The sequence below is a fragment of the Halichoerus grypus genome, chromosome 12 (genome assembly GCF_964656455.1).
Source record: "Halichoerus grypus chromosome 12, mHalGry1.hap1.1, whole genome shotgun sequence".
Classification (NCBI taxonomy): domain Eukaryota; kingdom Metazoa; phylum Chordata; class Mammalia; order Carnivora; family Phocidae; genus Halichoerus; species Halichoerus grypus.
In genome coordinates this window covers 22,808,816-22,832,501 of record NC_135723.1, presented here as the reverse complement: position 1 = coordinate 22,832,501, position 23,686 = coordinate 22,808,816, and the positions used below count along the sequence as shown (strand labels likewise).

At 35.7% G+C, this 23,686-nt stretch overlaps 1 protein-coding gene and 1 long non-coding RNA gene across 7 annotated transcripts in view; one reads left to right on the top strand and one right to left on the bottom strand.

Moving 5' to 3' along the window:
* PTPN12 (protein tyrosine phosphatase non-receptor type 12) overlaps positions 1–23,686 on the bottom strand; it is an 86,596-nt gene that overhangs the window by 45,232 nt on the left and 17,678 nt on the right. For 2 of the 4 annotated variants that reach the window (XM_078060061.1, XM_078060060.1), the window contains exon 2: positions 3,421–3,529. The exons of 1 other annotated variant lie outside the window; for it this stretch is intronic. In XM_078060061.1, coding sequence (XP_077916187.1) covers positions 3,421–3,529 — 109 coding nt within the window. Of the gene's footprint in view, positions 1–3,420; positions 3,530–11,678; positions 11,845–23,686 lie in introns of all 4 variants that reach the window. One more of the 4 variants, XM_078060058.1, reaches the window with a different exon arrangement.
* The window catches only part of LOC118528457 (uncharacterized), a 134,710-nt gene that overhangs the window by 100,795 nt on the left and 10,229 nt on the right, over positions 1–23,686 (top strand). For all 3 annotated transcript variants that reach the window (XR_013443103.1, XR_013443102.1, XR_013443104.1), the window contains one exon: positions 11,375–11,460. This is a non-coding gene — a long non-coding RNA (uncharacterized LOC118528457). The remainder of the gene's footprint in view (positions 1–11,374; positions 11,461–23,686) is intronic.

Genomic DNA, 23,686 nt, shown 5'->3' with positions numbered 1-23,686 from the left:
ATATACAAGTGGCTAAAAGAACATGAAAAGATGCTCAACATTAGTCATTAGGGAAATGCACATTAGAACCACAGAGAGATACCTCTACACACCCACTAGAGTAACTATACTCAAAAAGACTGACAGTAAAAAGGAACGTGGAGAAACGAGCCCCCATATATTGGTGGTGGGAAAGTAAAATGGTACAAAGCTACTTTAACAAACAGTTTAGCAGTTTCTTAAAAAGTTAAACATAAGGTACCATAGATCCAGAAATTCCATTCCTGGGTTATCTACCCAAGAGAAAGAGAGCCTTATGTCCACATAAAGATTTGTATGGAAATGTTCATAGTAGCATTATTCATAATGTTCATCAACTGGTGAATGGATAAACAAAATGTGATATATCCATACAATGCAATATTACTGAACAATAAAAAGGAATGAACTATACTGATAGATGCTACAACATGGATGAACCTCAAAAACATGCTTCATGAAAAAATCCAGACGTAAAAGACTACATATTGTATACTTACATTTACATGAAATTTCCAGAATAGGCAAATCTAGAGACAGAAAGCATTAGTGGTTGCCTGGGGCTAAGGACTGCAAACTGGCATAAACGATCATTTGAGGGTTGATAGAAATGCTCTAAAACTGTATTGTATCAATGGTTGCAAAACTCTATATAAATTTACTAAAAATTATTGAATTGTATATTTAAATTATACCTGGTATGTAAATTATACCTCAATAAAGCTGTTTAAAAAAATACTGTGTCTGGAAGCACTGGACATGCTAAACATGCAAAGGAAACTGACAACTTATATTATTTTTATGACAGTAAGTAAATATACATCTCTAAATCCAATTACTTTTAATATGATTTTCCAAATTAAAATGACTAGAAATTTATTGGAAACTGACTTATCAAACCTTAAATAACTTAAAAGGAAAAAAGACACTGCCAGTCTGACTATAGCACAATGATTAAGAGCTCAGGATCTAGGGCAAGGCTTCTCAACCTGAGCACTACTGACATTTTGGCCTTGTGTTAATTCTTTGTTTGTGGGGAGGCTGTAGCCTCTGTATTACAGGATGCAGCAGCATCCTTAGCCTCTACCCACTAGATGCCAGTAGCAGCCTGCCATTCCATACCCCAGTTGTGACAACCAAAATGTCTCCAGACATTGGCTAACTGTCTCTTCTAGGGGCAAAATCACCCTAGTTGAGAACTAGTGCTCTGGACAAAAATCACCTGAGTTTAAATTTTCATTGATTCTATTAGCTGTGTGACAAGCTATTTAATTTCTGTCTCAGTTTCCCATCTGCAAAATGGCATATACTAGTACCTACCACAAAGTTTCGTTGTGTTGATTATGGCAAATAATCCATTTACTACAGAAATTAACAAACAACACAAATTAAGGTTTTTATTTATTAGAGGGCCAATTTTATAGCACACCACTTAATGTCTCCCTCTATCTCTATTTAAAATTGTAAAGCTTCCCCCCTTCTAGTCTCAGCTGTCTCTGTGTGCCTCATGCCCACTGTATTATCCTCAATACCACTAACCACCATCTGAGAGACCATATATGTTATTTGTATTTACTGTCTATTCCCCCTTCACTAGAATATAAACTCCATAAAGGCAGGGATTTTTGAGTTTGTTTGCTGCTGCATCCCCAGCATACAGTATTTGCTCAAAGCTTCTTGTAAAATGAATGAATAAAACACAACACATGAAAACAGAAAGCTGGAGCTGTTTAAGATTCATTTTCCCAGATGTATCTCTTTAAAAGTATATGCATTAATTCCAGAGTACATTAAGAGTATGTTGAGATTATCTTGCTTAATAAAAACTGTCCAGAAACCCACACCATCCACCATTCTGAGGGGGATTGGTAAGAAAGTGCACCGTATTTTCCAAAAGCTGAATGTTTAGTTACGATGTGCTAGGTATAATTCTAAGCTTTTTAACATGCACTAACCTATCTAATGCTCAAAATAATCATAAAGAGTATGATTATTTTAATCTGCATTTTATAGATGAAGAAAAAAGGCACAGAAAGGATGAGTTTAAAGTCATATAAATAGCAGGTGGTAGAGCTAGGATTTGAACTTCCAGAGCCAAAGCTCTTCACCATTATACTATGTACACTTGCCACTTAGTAATTCTGCTAATACTGGACACCCACTGATCCCACAGCTGAGAATACAGTTGAACAACAACAAGAAAAAGCTGAAGGATTAAATTTATGCAAAGAAGACAGTGAGAAAGAGAGGGATAAGCCAATCTGAAAGAAGGATTTCATGGAAGAAGAAAATTTCAGAAATAGAGACTAGTCAATGGCATAAAAATGGTTAACAGATAGGAGTAAGCACTGAAAAAAGACTACTAAATCTGGCACAAATAAAGTCACTGAGAACTTTATCAAAGACATTTTAGAGAGAACAACCTTTAAAAATTAATGAGATTTGTCAATTATATCTCAACTTAAGGCTGGGGAAAACAACAAATGAGAGTTGAGGGAATGGTGCCATGGAATGTAGCTATTTCAAGACAGTTGAAGGAAAAGAAAAAGACTTTTTTTTTTTTAAAGATTTTATTTATTTATTTGAGAGAGAGAGAATGAGAGAGAGCACATGAGAGGGGTTAGGGTCAGAGAGAGAAGCAGACTCCCCGCCGAGCAGGGAGCCCGATGTGGGACTCGATCCAGGGACTCCAGGATTATGACCTGAGCCGAAGGCAGTCACTTAACCAACTGAGCCACCCAGGCGCCCAAAGAAAAAGACTATTAGCAGCTTTAAGAGATAGCATGTACGATGTAAAGTTTTTGTATAAAATAGGAACACACTTAAGTATGCATGCTTTTAGAGTTAAAGGTATTTTGCCAAAAACCATGCTTTTTAAAAATATAATTATATTATTATAATATAATGCTGTCAGTCTAAGGTATACTCTTCAGAGACACATACTGAGCCTACTGAGAAAGCAGATATGCAGGCTTGAATCACCTTATGGTTCATGTTTTCATGCATAATTAATCAATCAAGGTTCTAATTGTGAATAGATAAGAGCTAGAATTTTTAGCATTTTATAAAATTTATTCCATTATATTTACTGAATTATCTATTTTATTTTAACAAAATACCTTCTTTGAACAGGGAGTGCACAAAAGACATTCTTACTTGGATTTTTTTTGTATTTAAAAGTAAGTATCAGAGTAATTGTGATGCTTAAAGAAAAAAGTAAACAAGTACTTTCAGAAGGAAAAACAAGAAGCACAATTACGAATTATCTTATAGAGTACTGTAAAGGGAAGTTAATTACTAACTCCTTTACAATCAAACGCATTAGGAAGAATAAAACTAGTTTAGGCTACAAGCCGCTAATTAACATTTTCTAATCATTCTATGAGGGCATTTCAAACTTACATGGCAGTATGTCCTTATATCTGTTCTTTTTAACATTTTCTTCTTTTTCTCCAGTGGCTGTGGGATAAATCTTTTCTGTTCTATATTTGGTAGACAATCTTCTTAATCGCTTAAAATATAAACAAAAAAATTCAAGTTTATAAAAACATTAATATTTTCAAAATTTTAATGATTTATAAATAGCTCTGTATTGAATTCTGCTAACCCCAATTCCTTACAGCTCATTTTCCTGGTTCTCTAGGCTCACAGTATCTCCCTATCCCTTAATAATTAACCCCAAGGATAATTTTTTTTTAACCATAAGTGCAAACATAAGATTAATTTTCCAAATAGCATTGAAAGGGGACACTAAAATAAAAGTAAGCAATTTTATTTAAAGAAATCATTAATAAGTTGAGTCAGAATATTTAACTCAGTCCTTAACTTATTCAACATTTTGTGTTTAACTATGGGTCCCTAAAACCAAGTAAATCATGCCTAAAAGATTATGTACAAGTTTCTTTATTCCTTCTCTCAATAAACCTTGGGCACCCATGATGTGCCAGGCTCCTTCCAAGGCATAAGCTAATAATTACTTATAAGACACTGCAAAACAAAGTTCTTTCATATTGAATTGGAAATGTCCAACAAAGACCAATTCTGCTTATTCACTGCATTACAGAAGTGGTTTGTGAGTTAGTGACAAATTCTTACCACATATGGCAGTAGGGATGTTCTTTGGGCTGGAATATTTCTGCGTGTCAGTAATACACTTCCTGCTTTCAGAAGCACTGAAAGTCAGCATTGTGAATTGTTTAAATTCACTACTCAACTACATTGCTGAAATTTAATTTCAAAGAAGCCTACTTTCTTCCAAGCTTAAAGACATATTGAAGGCATTCTGGTTTTACTATTCAACGAATTATTGACTACAAATGAAATGAACAAAAAGTCTGGTAACATTTAACTTTTTCACCATTTTACTTTTGCTACTTGTGATGCTGAGGTTTAAGCAACAAAACATTTTTTTTTTAAATCACAGAACTTATTTAAGATTATTAACATATTCTTGTTATGATATACTTCAATATACAGCATTTGAAATAATCTTATGAGTAGACAATTTAACATAGAATAGTGAATCTTTTGTTTTCTTTGAAAAACTACTAAACTTTATAATGACAGTATTAGAGACCTAAAACAGGAATACACATTTTTTTCAGTAAGATGAAAAGACTTATTAGAATCTTGTTCTGCCTTGTCACAATGCCGAAATTAAATTACCCACATTTATGATGCTATTTTCTATGGTAATAAGGTTCTCAAAAGTAGGTTAGGGGAAAAAATTGTATTTAAAAGTAAATGGGATGTTGGTGAGGGTGTGAGAAAACCAAAACTTCAATACAATGCTGGTAGAAGAGAACATTAATACAAGCCCTAAGGAGGGTAATTTGGCAATTACAAATACACATAACCCCTTAACCCAGCAAGTGTACTTCTAAAAATTTGTCCTCTAAACGGCACATGTGAAATGACATATTATGCACAAAGTCAGTTACTGCAGCATTGTTTAAAACAGTAAAGGACTGCAAATAAAAGTCTATTAATAGAGGATTGGCTAAATTTGTTTCATTCATACAATTAAATATGATATAACTGAAAACAAGTAAGGAAGCTCTTCATATAGGGATATGGAAATGCCTCAAAATACATATTAAGTGTAAAAAGCAGGGAACACAACAGTGTATGTAATACACTACCGATGGTGTTAAGAATAAAAATATATTTGCATTTTCTTGTACATGTGCATAAAATATCTCTGGGAGAGAAACTGAACAAGGTTGTTGTTATTGGTGGAGAAGAGAAATGAATAGCTATAGGAAATGGATGGGAAAGAAACATTACTATATATTATTTCATACTTATTAGAGATTATATGAATGTATTGCCTATTAAAAAATTAAATGCTAAAGGGGCACCTGGCTGTCTTAGTTGGAGGAATGCAGCTCTTGATCTCAGGGTCATGAGTTTGAGCCCCACGTTGGTTGTAGAGATTACTTAAATAAAATAAAAACTTAAAAAGATTTTAGAAAATTAAATGCTAAAAAAATTAAAGGGAATAGAAAAGATTGCTCATGATTTTCTTAATCCATGTTAACAAAGACCCTCCCAGTTATACACATATACATCTTACATATTTAATTAGAATCTCTGTATTTTTTTGCTCAAAGATTTTAATTTTCAGTTATTTATAGTATCTTAATGCGTTACAAAATACTGTATGTGACTGTGACTTACAGAAGGTTATCAATCTAAACACTTGCAGAAACACGGGGGAAAAGGAATTAGGTAACAATCACTGAAAAAAATGTATATAACTACAAAGAAAAGAGAAGAGGGGATGAATTTAATTATAAAATGTTAATGCACTTCTGGAATACCTGCAATCACTCCAATCATTTCTTTTTTTACATGACAAATTATGTTATTGAGAAATGGGCAAAATAAAGTTCTTATGTGAAATGACTGCATTTTTCATATAATAAAACATAAGAACACTTTTGTGTACAAATAAACATCTCATTTGAGTTTGAATTTTTATATATCCAGTTTTCTTAAAGCGCAGCACAGCATGGTACGCTTTCTACTTCAAGCTTCCAATGTTCTATTAAAATAAGTCTACATAAGTAGTGTACTTAAAGTTTCATACCCAATGGCAATACTCATCTCTGGTGTAGTATAAATAAAACAAAGGTGGTCCATTAAACATGAAAACTTTGTACATAAAAAAATTGACATCAAAAAATTCTACCCAAATGTTTTAAAAAGATACCAAGTAAGGTCATATTTCCTAACAAAACAAAACAGGGTCAGCTTTACAGTTAGTTGCTTGAATTAAAATTCTGGATCTGCCACTTTCTAGCTGTATGACAATGAATATATTTAACCTGTCTCATCTTCTGTAATATGAGGATAATACCCACACTCAGTAAACAAGCCTCCAAATCTTACCCATCTTTTAAGTCCTAGGTCCTTCGAAGTTTCTTATCCCTCTCATGCAAAAATAATCTTTCCCTTCTGAATTCTTTTTAGATTTTATATGCACTCTTAAAACACCATTTACTTCTCTTTATGATAAATACATAAAGAGTATACATCTTATTTCCCCGGCTAAACTGTAAGCTCTGTGAGTATAAGATTATGATCAGATTAATATTTGTAATGTTCTGTACCCCAGAACATATTAAATGCTTGTATGTTAAATACATTAATCTTAGAATAAGATTTGAATGCTGGCCTAAGCAAAAGATTTTATTCTTTTAATACATCAAAATTAATGTCCAAATAGTGCTTGAAGTAGGGGTAGCACCAAAGCTCATTTAACTATATGAAATGGAAGTATCTACACATGTAATTTCATTTTAACTTCCTGGCCACCAATTCCATTGTCTCTAGGTGAAATTAATTACTAGGAAATTAATTAATTGAGAAACGTTGTAAAATACTAAGGAATCTTATTCATAAATATACTGCATGTGACAGAGTGTGTGAAAATAGCACTGAACTAAAACACCAATAAAATAATTCATTTATTGGGGCGCCTGGGTGGCTCAGTCGTTAAACGTTTGCCTTCGGCTTAGGTCATGATCTCAGGGTCCTAGGATCGAGCCCACACTGGGCTCCCTGCCTGGCGGGAAGCCTGCTTCTCTTTCTCCCACTCCCCCTGCTTGTGTTCCCTCTCTGGCTTTGCCTCTCTCTTCAAATAAATAAATAAAATCTTTAAAAAAAATAATTCGGGCGCCTGGGTGGCTCAGTTGGTTAAGCGACTGCCTTCGGCTCAGGTCATGATCCCGGAGTCCTGGGATCGAGTCCCGCATCAGGCTCCCGGCTCGGCGGGGAGCCTGCTTCTCCCTCTGACTCTATCCCCTCTCATGCTCTCTCTCTCTCTCTCTCTCTCTCTCTCTCTCAAATAAATAAATAAATAAAATCTTAAAAAAAATAAAAAAAATAATTCATTTATTAAGTTTAACATAATTATTTAATATAATCCTAAGCAAGAAAGTACTCTGAATCATTTACTATCCTAACTCGGCAAATTGTAGCTAAATGGTATATTTACATAAGCTTATAGATACCATACCCTATATCATATATGGATTTTTTTTTTAACTATGCAAACAAACAAAACAAAAAGACTTTAAGATTTGCAACTGTCTACCCTTAAACATCTTGAAAAAGTCACATAATAAATTCTTTTAAATAATTTCTTATCTCAGAGTTACTGTCCTAAAAAGGTAAATCTGATCATTTTTAGTCCCTCCCTTAAAAATCCTCTCGTGGGTCCATCACCTCCAAGTTAAACTACCAATTCCTTGTTTAATTATAACATTTTGAATGCTGTCTGTCCAATTTCCTAGCTTCTTTTTGTAACATTCTCTTACTTAAGAATTTGATGCTTCAGCCACACCACGACCACAAGCAACCCTCCGCCCCTCAACATCACAGTTTGACAATTTTTACCCTTGCTGGTGAGTTAACAGTAGGACTCTGGCTAAAGTGTTATTTCCTTTGTGAAAGCTTTCTTGACCTTTCCCTTAACAGCTCCTCAGCCCCCAGCACCGAAGAGTCAATAATACATTGCTCTATTACCACTTGTGAGATTTCAATCTTGCCGGTCTCATCCACTAAACTATAAAACTGAAGGCACACTCTAGACTATCTTCTTGGACTTTACAGGCCAAGATCTAATGCAAATCACATTAAAAATGGGTGAATTCATTTACTTATTGAGCTTTCTTAAGTCATACAGATGTCTCTAATACATTAGAATTTTTGATGCAAACAAAAATGAAGCTTAATATTCACTTTGTTTTAAAGTTCCAAATTATTTTTTATTTCTTTTTTTTAAAGATTTTATTTGTTTATTTGACAGAGAGAGAGCACAAGTAGGGGAACGGCAGGCAGAAGCAGGCTCCCCGCTGAGCAGGGAGCCTGATGTGAGGCTCAAAGTGGGGCTTGATCCCAGGACCCCGGGATCATGACGTGAGCTAAAGGCAGACGCTTAACCAACTGAGCCACTCAGGTACCCCTTTTTCTTTATTTCTTAAAACACAAAAGTTTTATTCCCTTAATCTTAAATCAATAAACTGATTCTCAAAAGCTTCTAAGTCACGTGCAATGTAACTGTCCTCATTTAAGGTATCCATTTATGTGTTAAGATTTGAGTTCTTTAACAAGGTAGAACAGGTTCATTGTTTATCTAAGGCTCTAAGCTAATAATAATGTGTTGTGTGATGTTTGTTGAATCTCTCCAAATAGGTGTCTACTGTATTGTCCACTGGGTGTCTCATGGACATCACAAACATGTCCAAATAGCACTACCATTCAACAGTTGCTCAAGTCTAAAAGCTAGGAATCATCCTTGATTCCTTCCTTTACCTCCCCTACAACATCCAGTGCATCAGCAAGTTGTGTTAGCTCCACTTCTAAAATATATCCAATTCTCTTCATATCACTGAACACTTAGAATTCAGAATATGTTGAGATAAGCTTAATTGGCTGGATTTTAAATCAGAACAACTAAGAAAACAATGGACACAAAAAGTAATAGAGCTAAAATGGAAATTTAGCTAACTCAAATTCTTTTTGGAATAAGATGGAACATAAATAAATATTGAAGCTCAAGACTTCTTATGCTGTTACCAGGCCACACGCTACTGCCCCAAATTCCTCAATGTCAACATATTTAAAAAACAGTATGAGTTTCATAAGATAGTACTTTCAGTAAATATGCACACAAATCTGAAAACTGTACTTTAAAGTGAAATAAAAATGAAATTATACTTTATGCTTAAAGGTTATACTGTACCAAAATATAAGAATACCTAACCCATAACATAGTAATGCTTTTGCCACTGCTCTGAAAAATTTCTGAGGCAATTACCAGAGAATCCATCTGAATTTTATCTTATTTTTTCAATTTTTTAAAAAGATTTTATTTATCTATTTGTCAGAGAGACAGAGAGAGCACAAGCAGGGAGCGGCAGTCAAAGGGAGAGGCAGGCTCCCCACTGAGCAAGGAGCCCAAGGTGGGACTCGACCCCAGGACCCTGGGATCATGGCCTGAGCCGAAGTTGGACACTTAACCAACTGAGCCACCCAGGCGTCCCTATTTTTTTAATTTTTTTGAGCGAGAGCAAGTGAGAACGACCACGTGTGTGTGTGGGCGGGGGGGGGGGGGGGGGGCGGTGAGAGGTGAGAGAGAGAATCCCAAGCAGACTCTCCGCTAAGTGCGGGGCTCGTGAGATTCTCACAACCCCGAGAACTCTGAGATCATGACCTGAGCTGAAATCAAGAGTCGGACACTTAACCGACTGAGCCACCTAGGCGCCCGAATCCATCTGAATTTTAAAAGGGAGGGGGGTTGGCACACAGGTGGCACTTAGTAATAACTATTAAATGAATAGATTCATCTGGTTTTATACCTGAAATACGTAACTGTAGTCTTATCACAAAAGCCACTCAATTGTAATATTACTAATACTTACCATGTAAGTTATATGATCATTAAGACAAAATAGTTTTTTTTAAACCCCAAATACAAAGTAACAGCAACAAGTAGTAAAATCATAGTATAATTTCCACCAAAAGTATACTATCTCTAACCAGCTTTTCTTAAATCTTTACAAACCTATTTATATAAAAATATGCATATCCCTAATACCCATTATAAGCAACCAAAACAACCAAAGGGTCTTTAAACTATACAACTGCAATGTTTACCTTTAACTGCAAAACATGCAACTCCGCCTTTCAAAATGCATCTTCCTATCTTTGCTCACGCTTTACCTACTACTATATAACAGACTAATTTATCTGCCATTCTTCTTCAGAGAGCAAGCTGTGCCTTCTTATTTGAAGCTAAGTCAGGACTGATAGTAAAAGGACATATTTTGAAGTAGGGGCTGATCATATGGGTCTTTGGGTAACAAAAAGATTTTATTCTTTATTCAAGCTGATTTTAATGCTTATTTTCCTAATAGTATACACCAAACAAACTCCTCACTTTCTTCTAGCTCACTACAGAAATCCTCTCACTAAAACATTTCCTGAGACTAGTCCTGGCACCAAACCCCATCTTCCACTTCCTCCCAAAGTGCTTCCTCATCTCTACCCACAGTCCTTTATATTTACCTCTCATCTAGGACATATCCCAATGTTAACTTATATATGCATATATACCATGAGAACATGAATTCCCTGAAAATGCAGACCATGTCTTCTTTCTATTAATACCAGCTACTACCAGCATAATCCAGGACAAACAGTAGTGAGTAAATACACTCTTTAGGCCTTCTCTGGTGGTAATGTTCAGAGAAAATTAATACAAATTAGAATTGACCAGTATACTTAGGAAACAAATTTCTCTGCCCTCTTACACTTTATTAGTACTTCACAATGGGACAGGTTTGAGTCAGAGGAGCTGGGGTTCAATTCCTAGTTCCATCAACTACTAGTAAAGGAGATCTCTTCAACGTAGCAGCTTTTAAAATTCTCCTTGAAGGGGTAGCAATAGACCTTAATTTTGAGAACTTGTCTTTGTTTTTGTTTTTTAAAGATTTATTTATTTTTTTGAGAGAGAGAGCGCGTGCATGAGAGCGTGCGACCGCGGCGGGGAAGAGGGAGAGAAACTTAAGCAGACTCTGTGCTGTGCACACAAGGCGACACAGGGCTTGATCTGCCCCCTCCATGCAATCATGACCTGAGTGGAAATCAAGAGTCAGATGCTTAAGGGACTGAGCCACCTAGGTGCCCCTTGAGAACTTGTTTTAGAATAAGACTCTGTACTATAGACTTTATATTTAAAAATAATAAAGACAGCAAAGCATAAAAACTAAAAGGAAAAGGTTATAAAAATTTCACAACAAGCCTATAATCGTTTTTTTTGATATTGTTATTTTTGTTTTTTGCACAGCCTAGACAACAAGCAATACTTTCCTTAAAGGAAAGGTTCCTGTTCTTGGGTCGGAAAAGAAAATACAGTGCTTTCTCAAGATCAAAGTAAGTTAAGAAGATGTAATGCAAGTTTATCCTCTGTCTACCTGCAAGTTACATTCTTATGGAAATAAAGTAGAATTCCATCTGAATTAAGAGGACACTAAAATTGTTTTGTTGTATGTATTAATTTTATTGAAATGAAGATATTTAATACAACAAATGGCAAAAAAAAAAAAGTGTTCCTAGGTTTGATTATTTTGTTTCTACACACAGGTTCTCACCTTTTTGTTCATTCCTTCTTCATCATCCTTTATCTAATGCTCCTCTAGCCATTTAACTCATGAAATCACTGGTTCCACGTTTTGCAGGTTAATTCAAATTCGAATATTTTGTCCCACTGCCTCCACAGCAAATTGCTCAGAAATTCCAAAATTTGGGTGTCTCTCTCTGTCAAATGAATAAAAAATAAAAAAAATAAAATAAAAAAAAATCTTTAGGGGCGCCTGGGTAGCTCAGTCGTTAAGCGTCTGCCTTCGGCTCAGGTCACGATCCCAGGGTCCTGGGAATGAGCCCCGCATTGGGCTCCCTGCTCAGTGGGAAGCCTGCTTCTCCCTCTCCCACTCCCCCTGCTTGTGTTCCCTCTCTTGCTGTGTCTCTCTCTGTCAAATGAATAATTAAAAAAAAAAAAAATAGAAATTCCAAAATTTGGGTAAACCTATGGCTCCTGACCATGCCACCCATGATCTGGTGATGTGTCCTGATTTAAGGAAACACTGTCATAACAGTCCCTGTTACCCTTTCGTTTACACAGGGGAATACTCTACCAAGCCCAGACTCTCAAAGTATTCCAAAGCAATCTACCACCAATCTCATTATTCCATAACAAAGTATAAACATACAGTAAAATTGAGAATACGGAGTTCCAGCTTTAACACATTTAGCCACAATAACATCAACTGTCCAACTAAAAAATTAAAGAAGACCCCCAAATTAATAGCATGGTTGCAGAATTCCTATTCATCTTTGCAAAAACAAATATAGCACAGGAAGAGTCACTTTAGCAGTTTAAGAGTTCAATACGTATTTACCACTATATGGAAATAAATTGTTTTTTGCTCAGCCAGACTGCCACAAAGTTGTGGTCAACAGACCAGTTTTAAAGAGAAACCTGCACTTACTGGTGTCATTAACTCCCGAACCCCTTAAAAATTTCAATCTTATCTTTACTACTTCTACTGAAACTACTTTTATGAAGTCACCAGTAATCTCCAAACAGCATCAATATTCTCAAAGCCTCAATTCCTATAAAGTATTTAATACAGATGATCCTCCCCTTTTTAAATTCCTTTCTTAGATTCCATGAAACAACAGTCCCTTGATTCTCCTCTTACCCTGCTAATTAGTCCTTTCTGCATCCTCTGCTTCCCAACCCCTAAATGTTGTGTTTTCTCTGAACTGTTCTCTCCTCAGATTTCATCTTTTAGCAAGTTTATCCCCTCCCTATTGTGACTTTAACCGAGTACATTTATGAAGATTCCAAAATCTCTATTTCTAGTCCTGACTTTTCAGTTCAGTCCATATTCAAACAGCTTACCTAACATGCCCAACAGCAATTTAAACCTAACTAGATAAAAAGAAACCTACCTGATTTTTCAAATGATTCTATGTCTCTTTTTCTTTCCACAGCACCTCTGCCCTCCTTACCCATTCAGGCTTCAGACCTCCTAGTAGTTTTGGCCTTTTCCCCCTTATCCTACTTGCTTCCTCTCACACCTAATCCATTTCAAGTTCTGGTGAGTGTACCTCACTAAACAACTCCCAAATCTGGCCCCTTACTTTCTAGTCCCACTGCCAATGAAGACAGAAAGCTGTTTTAATATAGGATATAGGTAACTTAAGTTTTTTTCCTTTAATTACAACGTCTTTTCAATTAAAAATGAAAAGATTTAAGAAGTCCTTTGAATGAAGGAAAGGAACAAACTTGGTGGGCGTAACAAAATAAATACTATAAATAAACAGTATTTATGTAATAATTATTATTTTTTTTTTTTTTAAAGATTTTATTTATTTGAGAGAGAGAGAGAGGATAAGAGAGACAGCATGAGAGGGGGAGGGTCAGAGGGAGAAGCAGACTCCCTGCTGAACAGGGAGCCCGATGTGGGACTCGATCCTGGGACTCCAGGATCATGACCTGAGCCAAAGGCAGTTGCTTAACCAACTGAGCCACCCAGGCACCCTGTAATAATTATTTTTTAATGTGATAAATAAATTACATTAATTATGTCAAGGAGTAAAGACAGAAGAAATGCATTTATTAAACCATGCATGTAAAGCACCCTATGTAGCACCTACCATAGAGCATGTCTTTAAGTATGGAAAAATTGAGATAAGCATGTAGGATTTATTAATAGATGAGGAATTTAGGAAAAATTTTAATTAGCTGCCTCAGATTAGCTGAATTGGCAGACACCAAATTACCTTTATCTGTATACTCAATTACTGCCAATTTTTGTTCTTAAAGAGCATTTTAATCCTCTTTTGCGTATACCCTAAGATTTGGTGTCATACTAGGAGTGGGATACTTGAGACCACATTGCTCACTACCAGCTCCAGTTCCTCTTTAAAAAACTCAGAAAGCAATTTTTAACTGTACATTGCAAGTCTATTTAGACCCATTAGACAAAATAAATCATAAGCCAAAATCTAAAATGGTAGAAAATAAACTTGTCATTGATGTTCTCTCTAATCCTTCCATTACCAATGTATACAGAGACCACCTAAGTCCTAATTATTATATATATCCAAAGGCTTGAAAATTACCTGGCAAACCAGAATAAGTTTACAAACCATATTTTTGCACCTTTCCATTTCAACTCCCCAAGTCTAGTAATACCTAAGAATTACTATTAAGAGATCTGCCAAGCCATTTTCCTATCAATGCATAAAAACACTCTTTGTTTAATAAAAGGTATTTGTTTTAAGATATAAAAAATTAAGTGTAATAAAGGATCTTCTTGAATACAATCATTACCACTTTTCAAAAAGGAGAGACTAAGTAGAGATAAAGTCATGCTAGGTTGCCAAACTTTTGTCTATAGAATTAGGTTTTAAATTCCTAATAGAAACAGTTGGGCAATTCCTGAATAGGTTAAATATAGAGTTACAACCCAGCAACTGCACTCCTAGATATATACCCAAGAAAATTAAAAATGTATGTCCGCATAAAAACTTGTACACAAATGTTCATAGCAGCATTATTCACAAATGCCAAAAAGTGGAAACAGCCCAAATATCCATCAACTGATGAATAAACAAAATATGGTATATTCATACAGTAGGCTGTTGTTCAGCAATAAAAAGGAATGAAGTACTGATAACATACTTAATAGATGAATCTTGAAGACACTGTACTATGTAAAATACACAAAAAGCATATCTTATATGATTCCATTTATATGAAATGTCCAGACTAGGAAAATCAATAGAGGCAGAAAGTAGATTAGTAGTTACCATGGTATTGCGGAAAGGGAGAAATAAGGTGTTACTGGTAATGGGTTTGGGGTTTCTCTTGGTGATGAAATGTTCCAAAATTAGATAGTGATGACAGATGTCCAGCTTTGTGACTACAATAAAAACCACCGAAATGTATATTTTATTTTATTTTATTTTTTTTAAGGTTTTATTTATTTATTTGACAGAGAGATGGCGAGAGCAGGAACACAAGCAGGGGGAGTGGGAGAGGGAGAAGCAGGCCTCCTGCCGAGCAGGGAGCCCGATGTGGGACTCGATCCCAGGACCCTGGGACCATGACCTGAGCTGAAGGCAGACGCTTAACGACTGAGCCACCCAGGCACCCCGAAATGTATATTTTAAAGAGTTGAATTTTATGGTATATATGAATTAATTTCAATACATGTGAATTTACCTCAACAAAGCTGTTATAAAAAATCCTTAAAAGGAGGTTAGGTAATATTGTTAATAGTAATTATTGACAGCATCAGAGCATGCTAACCAAGGCATCCAGTCCCATCCAGTAATAAGGAATATCCATCCTCCTCAAAATGAGTATTACTAAGTCTCTATTCTTCACTGCAGACCTTCTCATTAGAACATTAATTTGACAGGGTCAAACATAACAAGAATGCAGAATCTGGTTGAAACAGGAGTAACACAAAGAAATTACAAACAAACAATCAGGTCTACTAGAAACTTTGGCCAGTGAACTTAGCAAGTAACTTTTTCAGGAAAGGTTAGGTAAGAACAATAAGTAAGAAAGATAAAAAATGCAGGTTTTAACATAACTTGATGTCAAACCACACTAATGAAGCTAGACTACCTGGAAGACTAGATATTTAAGGTAGGAAGACAGTAAATAGAAAATGCTGAGGGGGAGAGGGAATAATTGATAAGCTATCTAAAATTAGGGTTAAAGTCTAAATGCTATCACTTCTATAACTCTAACCCGAGATAGGAAAGACTAAAATCAAAGAATTAAACCCAAATCCAGGTAATTAAGCAAATATGTCTTCTTAAAGCTTTTGTGTATTTCTCTGGGGAAACAAATTGGAGGTTATTTTTGATACTAAACATTCAGATTCCCTGCAAAATATTTCATTCTGGCATTATTTTAGACTTAGTCCTGAAAGGCCAGATAATGAATATATGTACTCCAAGTTACTTAAGGCATTATTTTGTCTTCAAATATCTCTTTGTAATAATGATAAACAGTGCTCCTCTTTCTTCCAACATGTAAAATCAAACAAAAATAATTTGTTTAATGCAATACCTTAAATAAAAATACAAACTTACGGGGCACCTGGGTGTCTCAATCGGTTAAGCATCCAGCTCATGATCTTGATCAGGTCATGATCTCAGGCGTCTTGGGATCAAGCCCCATGTTGGGCTCCATGCTCAGAGGGAAGTCTGCTTGAGATTCTCTCTCTCCCACTCCCTCTGCCCTCCCCCAATCATGCACGCTGTCTCACGTGCACGCTCTCTCTCTAATAAATAAATCTTAAAAACATACAAACTAATGATATAGAGGAAATACATAACTAAAAATAACTTACAATTATCTAGAATGGGTTTAACTTCTTAAGAAAAAGTTACAAAATAAGCCAAAATTTTAAATAAAAGATGCCAATATTTTTTTTTTAAAGATTTTATTTATTTGACAGAGACACAGTGAGAGAGGGAACACAAGCAGGGGGAGTGGGAGAGGGAGAAGCAGGCTCCCGCTGAGCAGGGAGCCCGATGCGGGGCTTGATCCCAGGACCCTGGGACCATGACCTGAGCTGAAGGCAGACGCTTAACGACTGAGCCACCCAGGCGCCCCAAAAGATGCCAATATTTTGATAGCTTTTCATACTGTGGTTAAAGTCACTGAAGAGAATATACTAATATATTCACAAGAAACTTTACTGAGATAAGCAGAAGGTATGTCAATCTGTAAGGCAGTCTTCTGAGGAAAAATGATAAATGACTAAAACTTCAGCTGATTGTAAGAACTATTAATTAAACTGGAAATATGACGCCACTATCCTGTGTGATGAGAGCATCTGAAAATGAGTCATAAGTTTTGTTTTATTATGATTGGTAAGCTTTTATAAGCTGACTGAGGCTTCTCTGTGCTAAAGATGGATATACAGAAATACCTTGATATTAAGGGCTCCCACAACTCAACAATAACAACAAAAAAACCAAACACCACAATTAAAAAATAGGCAAAGGACTTGAGTAGATACTTCTCCGAAGAAAATATACAAAGAGCCAACACACATAGGGTTAGATGCTCAACATCACTAGTCAGGAGGGAAATGCAAATCAAAACACAATGACATTTCTCACATCCATTACAATGGCTACTACCAAAAAAATAAAATAACAAATGTTGGTGAGAATGTGGAGAAACTGGAATCCTTGTGCACTACCGGTGGGAGTGTAAAATGGTACAGCCATTATGGGAACCAGCATGGCAATTCCTCAAAAAATTTTAACTTGAATTGCCAGATGATCCACAAATTCCACTTCTGGGTATACACCCAAAAGAATGGAAAGTAGAGTCTTAAACAGGTATGTGTACACTCATGTTTGTAGCAACATTTTTCACAGTAGCTAAGAGGTGAAAGCAACCCAAATGTCCACTGATGGACACATGGATAAACAAAGTGTGGTACACATATACAATAGACTATTATTCAGCCTTGGAAGGAAATTTTGGCACATGCTACAACATGGATGAACCTCGAGAACATTATCCTAGTTGAAATAAGCCAGTTATAAAAAGATAAATATTGCATGATTCCACGTAAGTGAGGTACCTAGAGTAGTCAAAGTCTTAGAAATAAAAAGTAGAATGGTGCTTGCCAGGGACAAGGAGAGGAGGGGAATGGGCCTTGTTTAATGAGTATAGAGCTTCAGTTTTGCAAGATGGAAATAGTTGTAGACACTGGTTGCCCAACAAAGTGAATGTACTTAAATTAGCGAACTGTACACTTACGAATGTTTAAGCTAAGCTTTATATTTGCGTTTTACCACAATTAAAAGATTTTTTTAAATGAAAAGCAACCTTTGTAGTTATTTGCTTTAAAATTAAATGTCTATCCAGTCATAGGAAAGGGAGAAGCTAGTTGTGGGTAACATCATTAAATTATCTCAGATTACCAGGTCACACAACATTCATATAAAATCAGATAGTTCTGCTCTACTCATGAATTAACAGTTACAATTTTCAAAAAACATCTACTTTTTCAGTTTGCTGACATACTGGATTCAGACACTTATCATAAAAGGAAAAGAATGAGATTCAATTATCACCTTCATGAGGATGACTGATCTCACATCATTTTCTCCTAACCTAGACTATGTGCCAGGTTTTCTTTTAGGTGCTACAGATATAGTGGGAAACAGGACAAAATCCCGACTTCATGTAGCATACATTCCAAAAGTACATCCTGTTGTACAGCATTTATCATTTCTGCCTTTTACACCCATCATCTGTTTACATGGTTTAGCCCATGATTACCACAGCTGCTGCCAACCAAGATTATAATTTCTTGTCTGTCAGTGACAGTCTTTTATATTTCTCTTTATTCCCCGACAGTGCCCAGTGTCTTCCATGTATTATATATCAAATAAAGCATGGCAAGTCTTTTAGACATAATGGTAACTGATAAGCACATTCAGATCACATAGTCAATGAAACTGGCACCCTACTGTCACAGTTATAACACATTTAGTTCAGTAAGTTCAGATAATACAGTTTGTATAACCGGAGAGTATATACTTAAACCCCTTTTATTCAGTTCTTTATTATATTACCTACAATGTCACCAAGGAAAGCTTTCAATTTTCTATCACCAGGGGAAAGATATACAAAATAAATGGGTCACATAATACACACATATAAAAAAACCCATCAATATATCCTTAGAGGTGAGGCATATATCTATGTACCTTATGTATATGCATATACACTTAAAATTTAAACATGTAATACATTAAATTTAATATTTTAAAATTTATACAAGCAATACATGAATATGCTAAAACATTCAAACCATACTGACATGTTGTGTCATGTATTTCCAAGACTACCCTCAGGTTCAGTGATTCACGAGGAAGACGCAAAGGACTATATATAGTCATTCACAGCTATAATTTATTACAGCTGAAGGACACAAAGCCAAAGCAGCAAAGGAAAAGATGCATAAGGCAAAGTCCAGAAGAAACTAGGGATAAGCTTTCAAGAGTCCTCTCCTAATGGAGTCACCTAGGACCCATTTAATTCCTCCAGTAACCAAGCTGTGACAACACTTGTGAAATGCTGTCTACCAGGGAAGCTCATTAGAGATTTAGTGCCCAGTGTTTTCAATGGGGGCTGGTCACGGCCTACCGTGAGCCAAAATTCCAGATTCCCAGAAGCAAAGTGTTCAGCATAAACCATATACATACAGTAAAGGCATGGTGAGCCACTCCTATCATGGAATGATGGGAACCCTCCCAAAGCAGTAAGTTCCCAGAGACTCTCCAAGGGCTAATCTTGCAAGCAGGCCTTTCTAAGGATAGCAGTTTCAGGCTTGCTATGTTAAATCTCTTATGCACACAATTATAAAATAAAAAAAAATAACTCCCCCTTCTCTATATTCTTCTCCGTAGAAGTAGCCAACCATGTTAAATCTCTTTATTAATAGATATTTTATTTTGTTTCACAAAAATTGCTGCAATGAAATACCTGGACATACTATTTTACGTACATAGCAAATACTGTAAAGAAAAGAATCTTTTCTTTACAATATTGACATGCTGGGTCAGAGTACATACATCAATTCTATGAGAAGTGGCCAAACTGCCTTCTGAAAAAGGTTTCACCAGTTTATATTACTATCAACAAATTAAAAATGCCAGTTTTTCTTTATCTTTTCCAACATTTGTTTTATCAATTTTTGAATTGCTACAATTATCAATTTTTGAATTTTACGAAATTTGGTGGAATCTGGTGAAGAACTCCCCCCAAATTTAATATTGATTAATTTACATGACTTTTCTCCATGTTCATTAATTATTTGCATTTTTCTTCTGTTAATTACCATTCATAGCATATGCTCGTTTTTCTACTGGAGTGTTCTTTTTCTTGATATATAGAAGCTACTCATGTTTTAGATAATAACCCATCATCTGATAAATGCGTTGAAAACATTGTCTCTTAATCTATTGCTTAACCTTGCATTACCTTTTGTATTATAGATATTTTTTATTTTTATGAGGTCAAATCTGATCTTTATTATATTTGTGCTTTAAATGTAAGTCTGGAGAAAAAGCATTCTAATTGGCTTTACCCCTAAATGATGTTCCACCTATCTCCTTACATTGGCATACTGACTGACTTCCTCTAAGCAACTATTTATTACATTAAAAAAATTTACCCAAATATGGTGGATATTATATCTTTTTTGAACTTATTTTATTTTGGGGGGGAGGGGAAAAGGAAGAGGGAAAGAGATAATCTTTTTTTTTTTAAAGATTTTATTTATTTGAGAGAGAGACAGCGAGACAGGGAACACAAGCAGGGGGAGTGGGAGAGGGAGAAGCAGGCTTCCCACTGAGCAGGGAGCCCGATGCGGGCTCGATCCCAGGACCCTGGGATCATGACCTGAGCCGAAAGCAGACGATTAACGACTGAGCCACCCAGGCACCCCTCAGCTACTTTTTATATTACGAAAAGAAATTTTAGGCAAGGTGGTATTCTTCTGCATCACTTTGTGAAGTGACAATTCTTAGGTACCCAGCTAATTTCTAATAGGATGAGGACATCAGTGTGACTCAATACTACACTGTCAGTTTGAGTCCTTTGGGACACACAACACTGCTTGTATAAGCCTTAATATTTAATGTGTAGTGTGGGTACACTGACAATCTCTGGGGCTAAATTATTTTATATATATATAGGAAAGGGAATAGAATTTAAATGGGTTGAATTTGCCAAAAAACTCAGAATAACTCATTCTCTTTGAAATGAAGCAAATTTAGGATAATTCTACAATTCATTCCAATTCTGATGTGATTAAGAAATACAGAGGTGACCATTTTTATAACTTCAGTAGGTGAAAAGGAGCCTATTAGCCTTACTTTTACATACTAAATTAGTGCTAAACTCTACTTGCAATGGAGTTTTGGTTCAATGAAGCTGTTACATTGATAAAAGAGACTTTAAAAACATATTATCATTATTTATCCTCACTATACCATTAAATATTATTTATCAAAATATACACTAACTAGTAGAGTATATATGAACAGAAATGCTTTGATTGATAAGTTTGCAGAGAGGAAGCCACCTCCCACTCCCACCTGTGATTAAAAATGGTTAACATGTAGCATGTAAAAAAAATTCCATGTTAAAAGCTACGGGACACTAACATGTTCAATCTATACTCAAGCATATTTAAGGTAAGGGACTCTGACAAATAGCTGACAGCCAGCAGATATGTTAAATTCTAAGGTGTCAGGCAACCACTTATTTTTTTTTTATTTTTTATTTTTTTGAATATGATCCAGCTTGGGTTTTATTTCTCTTTATACCAATATAGTCACAAAGTAATTTTGAGTATTTTTTTACAGGCCAAAGTACCCAGGGCCCACGAAAATCATATGTGACTGTGTTAGTTTCCTGGGGCATCTATAACAAAGTACCACAAACTGAGTGACTTAAACAGTAGGAATGTATCTTCTCACGGTTCTGGAGCCCAGAAGTTTGAGATGATGGTCTGAGCAGGGTTGGGTGGCAACCACTTATTTTAAAGGTTCTGCCAGTCACTCCCTCTCTCAAATTAGGAATGGATGATCATGCTGCTGGTGCCAACAACAAGTGCATTGAAAGAGGCAATAAAACATAATAGTTAATAGCATAAGTTTTATAGTTGGAATAATTCTGCCACTTACTACCCATGTGACCTTGGGCAAGTTCAGATTCCTCATCTGCAAAAACAGGACTTGGATTAGTCTGAGGATCCAATATAACGGACCTGGTGACATTAATTGCAGAGTTCATTATATAAACAAGATATATAGCATTTAATACATACACATCATTATTTGTGTTATCTGATAAACATATTTTGTAAGTACATTATAATGATTAATTTATTTAACAAGATTCACTAAGCACCTATCATGTAGCCATTGACTAGGTACCAGAAGTATAAAGACAAGACAGATCCAGGCCACTGGATCTCAGAATCTCTGAATCTGGATCTCTGCTCACTGAAGTCCTTACAACCTAGTAACAGAAACAGAAAATAAATATACAATTGCAATATGATATGGAGAATAATATAGATGCAAAGTGCCATGGGAGCAAAAAAGGAGAAAGGGTAAATATGTTACACCTTTACTCTGTCGAACTCTATTTACTTCATCAACAGTCTTCTGCCATATCATATGCTACCATCTAATGATTACCACTGACTGATGCACCTTAAAAGGAAAAAGTTGTGCATGGCATTACCTACTATTTGAGCTCTACTGCTCCCAATGCCCTTACCATGCTGAAGGACAACTTTGGTATCCATATCCTCATCCATAAAATGGCCATAATATCTTGCTCATTGGGTTGTAGTGAGAAATATGAGAGTTCATTAAGCACAAACTGACACCACCTCAACACCTGTAGGGTTTTAAAATCACTTCCTTGATTTCATAATCTATGGGCTTTAAGTCAGCTCTGGTTGCAATGGATGACCATCTTGCTTTAGTAGCAGAATGCAATGTAAACAGCAGCACAACAGTGGCAGCAGAGGGTAGAAATGGGAGAAGAAGGGACTCAGGGTTTAGAGAAGAGAGAATAATAATCTACATCAATAGACCTGTCATTACTCCCTTCCCGCTTCTCTTTTCCCTAAAATGACTACGGCAGGTTTACCTTTCAGGACAACTCATATGTATGATAGGATTTCACGAACATGGTAATTCTCCCACTGCTTTAAAAAGCAAAATAAAATCTATTCTTACCTATTAACAACTGCCTAAAACTCCCTTAATATCTTCTATTTCTCAAAAAAAAAAAATTTAATGCAAACTTGTCACACCCCCTTCTCAGTGCTTTTGACAAGGTCACCCATGACTCCTAATCACCAAATCCACATTTAAATTCAAGTTCTTTTTGAAAATCCTCAATCCATTTGGCCTCTACACTACCCCCCAGATTCTGTTCCTAACTCTCTAGCAAGCACTGAGAGTTTATCAACCTCAAGAAGACACTTAAGTGTCTCTCATGTTCTGTATTCTTCTGTTACTCTCAGTATATATTACCTCAGAAACCTCATCTTCTTCCATGAGTTCAATAATTACCCATACACAAAAAAATTAGAGATCTGTAGGGGAAACCATGACATTGACCTGATATCTATATTCACCTCAAACTCAATACATTTCACTTGAACTCAGTAGTATCCAACTCCTCAAATTCATCTTTCCTCCTGTATTCTCTATCTCACCACTATCAGTCAGTGTCCAACTTAGCTGAGTTCTTCCACACTTTCTAATATGACCAAGTCTTGTGAATGCTACCTAGGAAATGCCTTCCAAATTCATCCCTTTTCCTGTCATTACCTTCAGGCCCTCCTGCTTCAACTAGTGGAACAGCTTTAAGTGGTCTCTCGTTCAGTCCTTAACCTTCTACATTTTATTCTCCACATAGCAGCCAAGGTGATCCTGTTAAAGTTAACATCATACCTAAGAGTAAAACCCCAAAGGTTCTCATCTTACTTAGAGTAAAAGCCATTTTCACAAT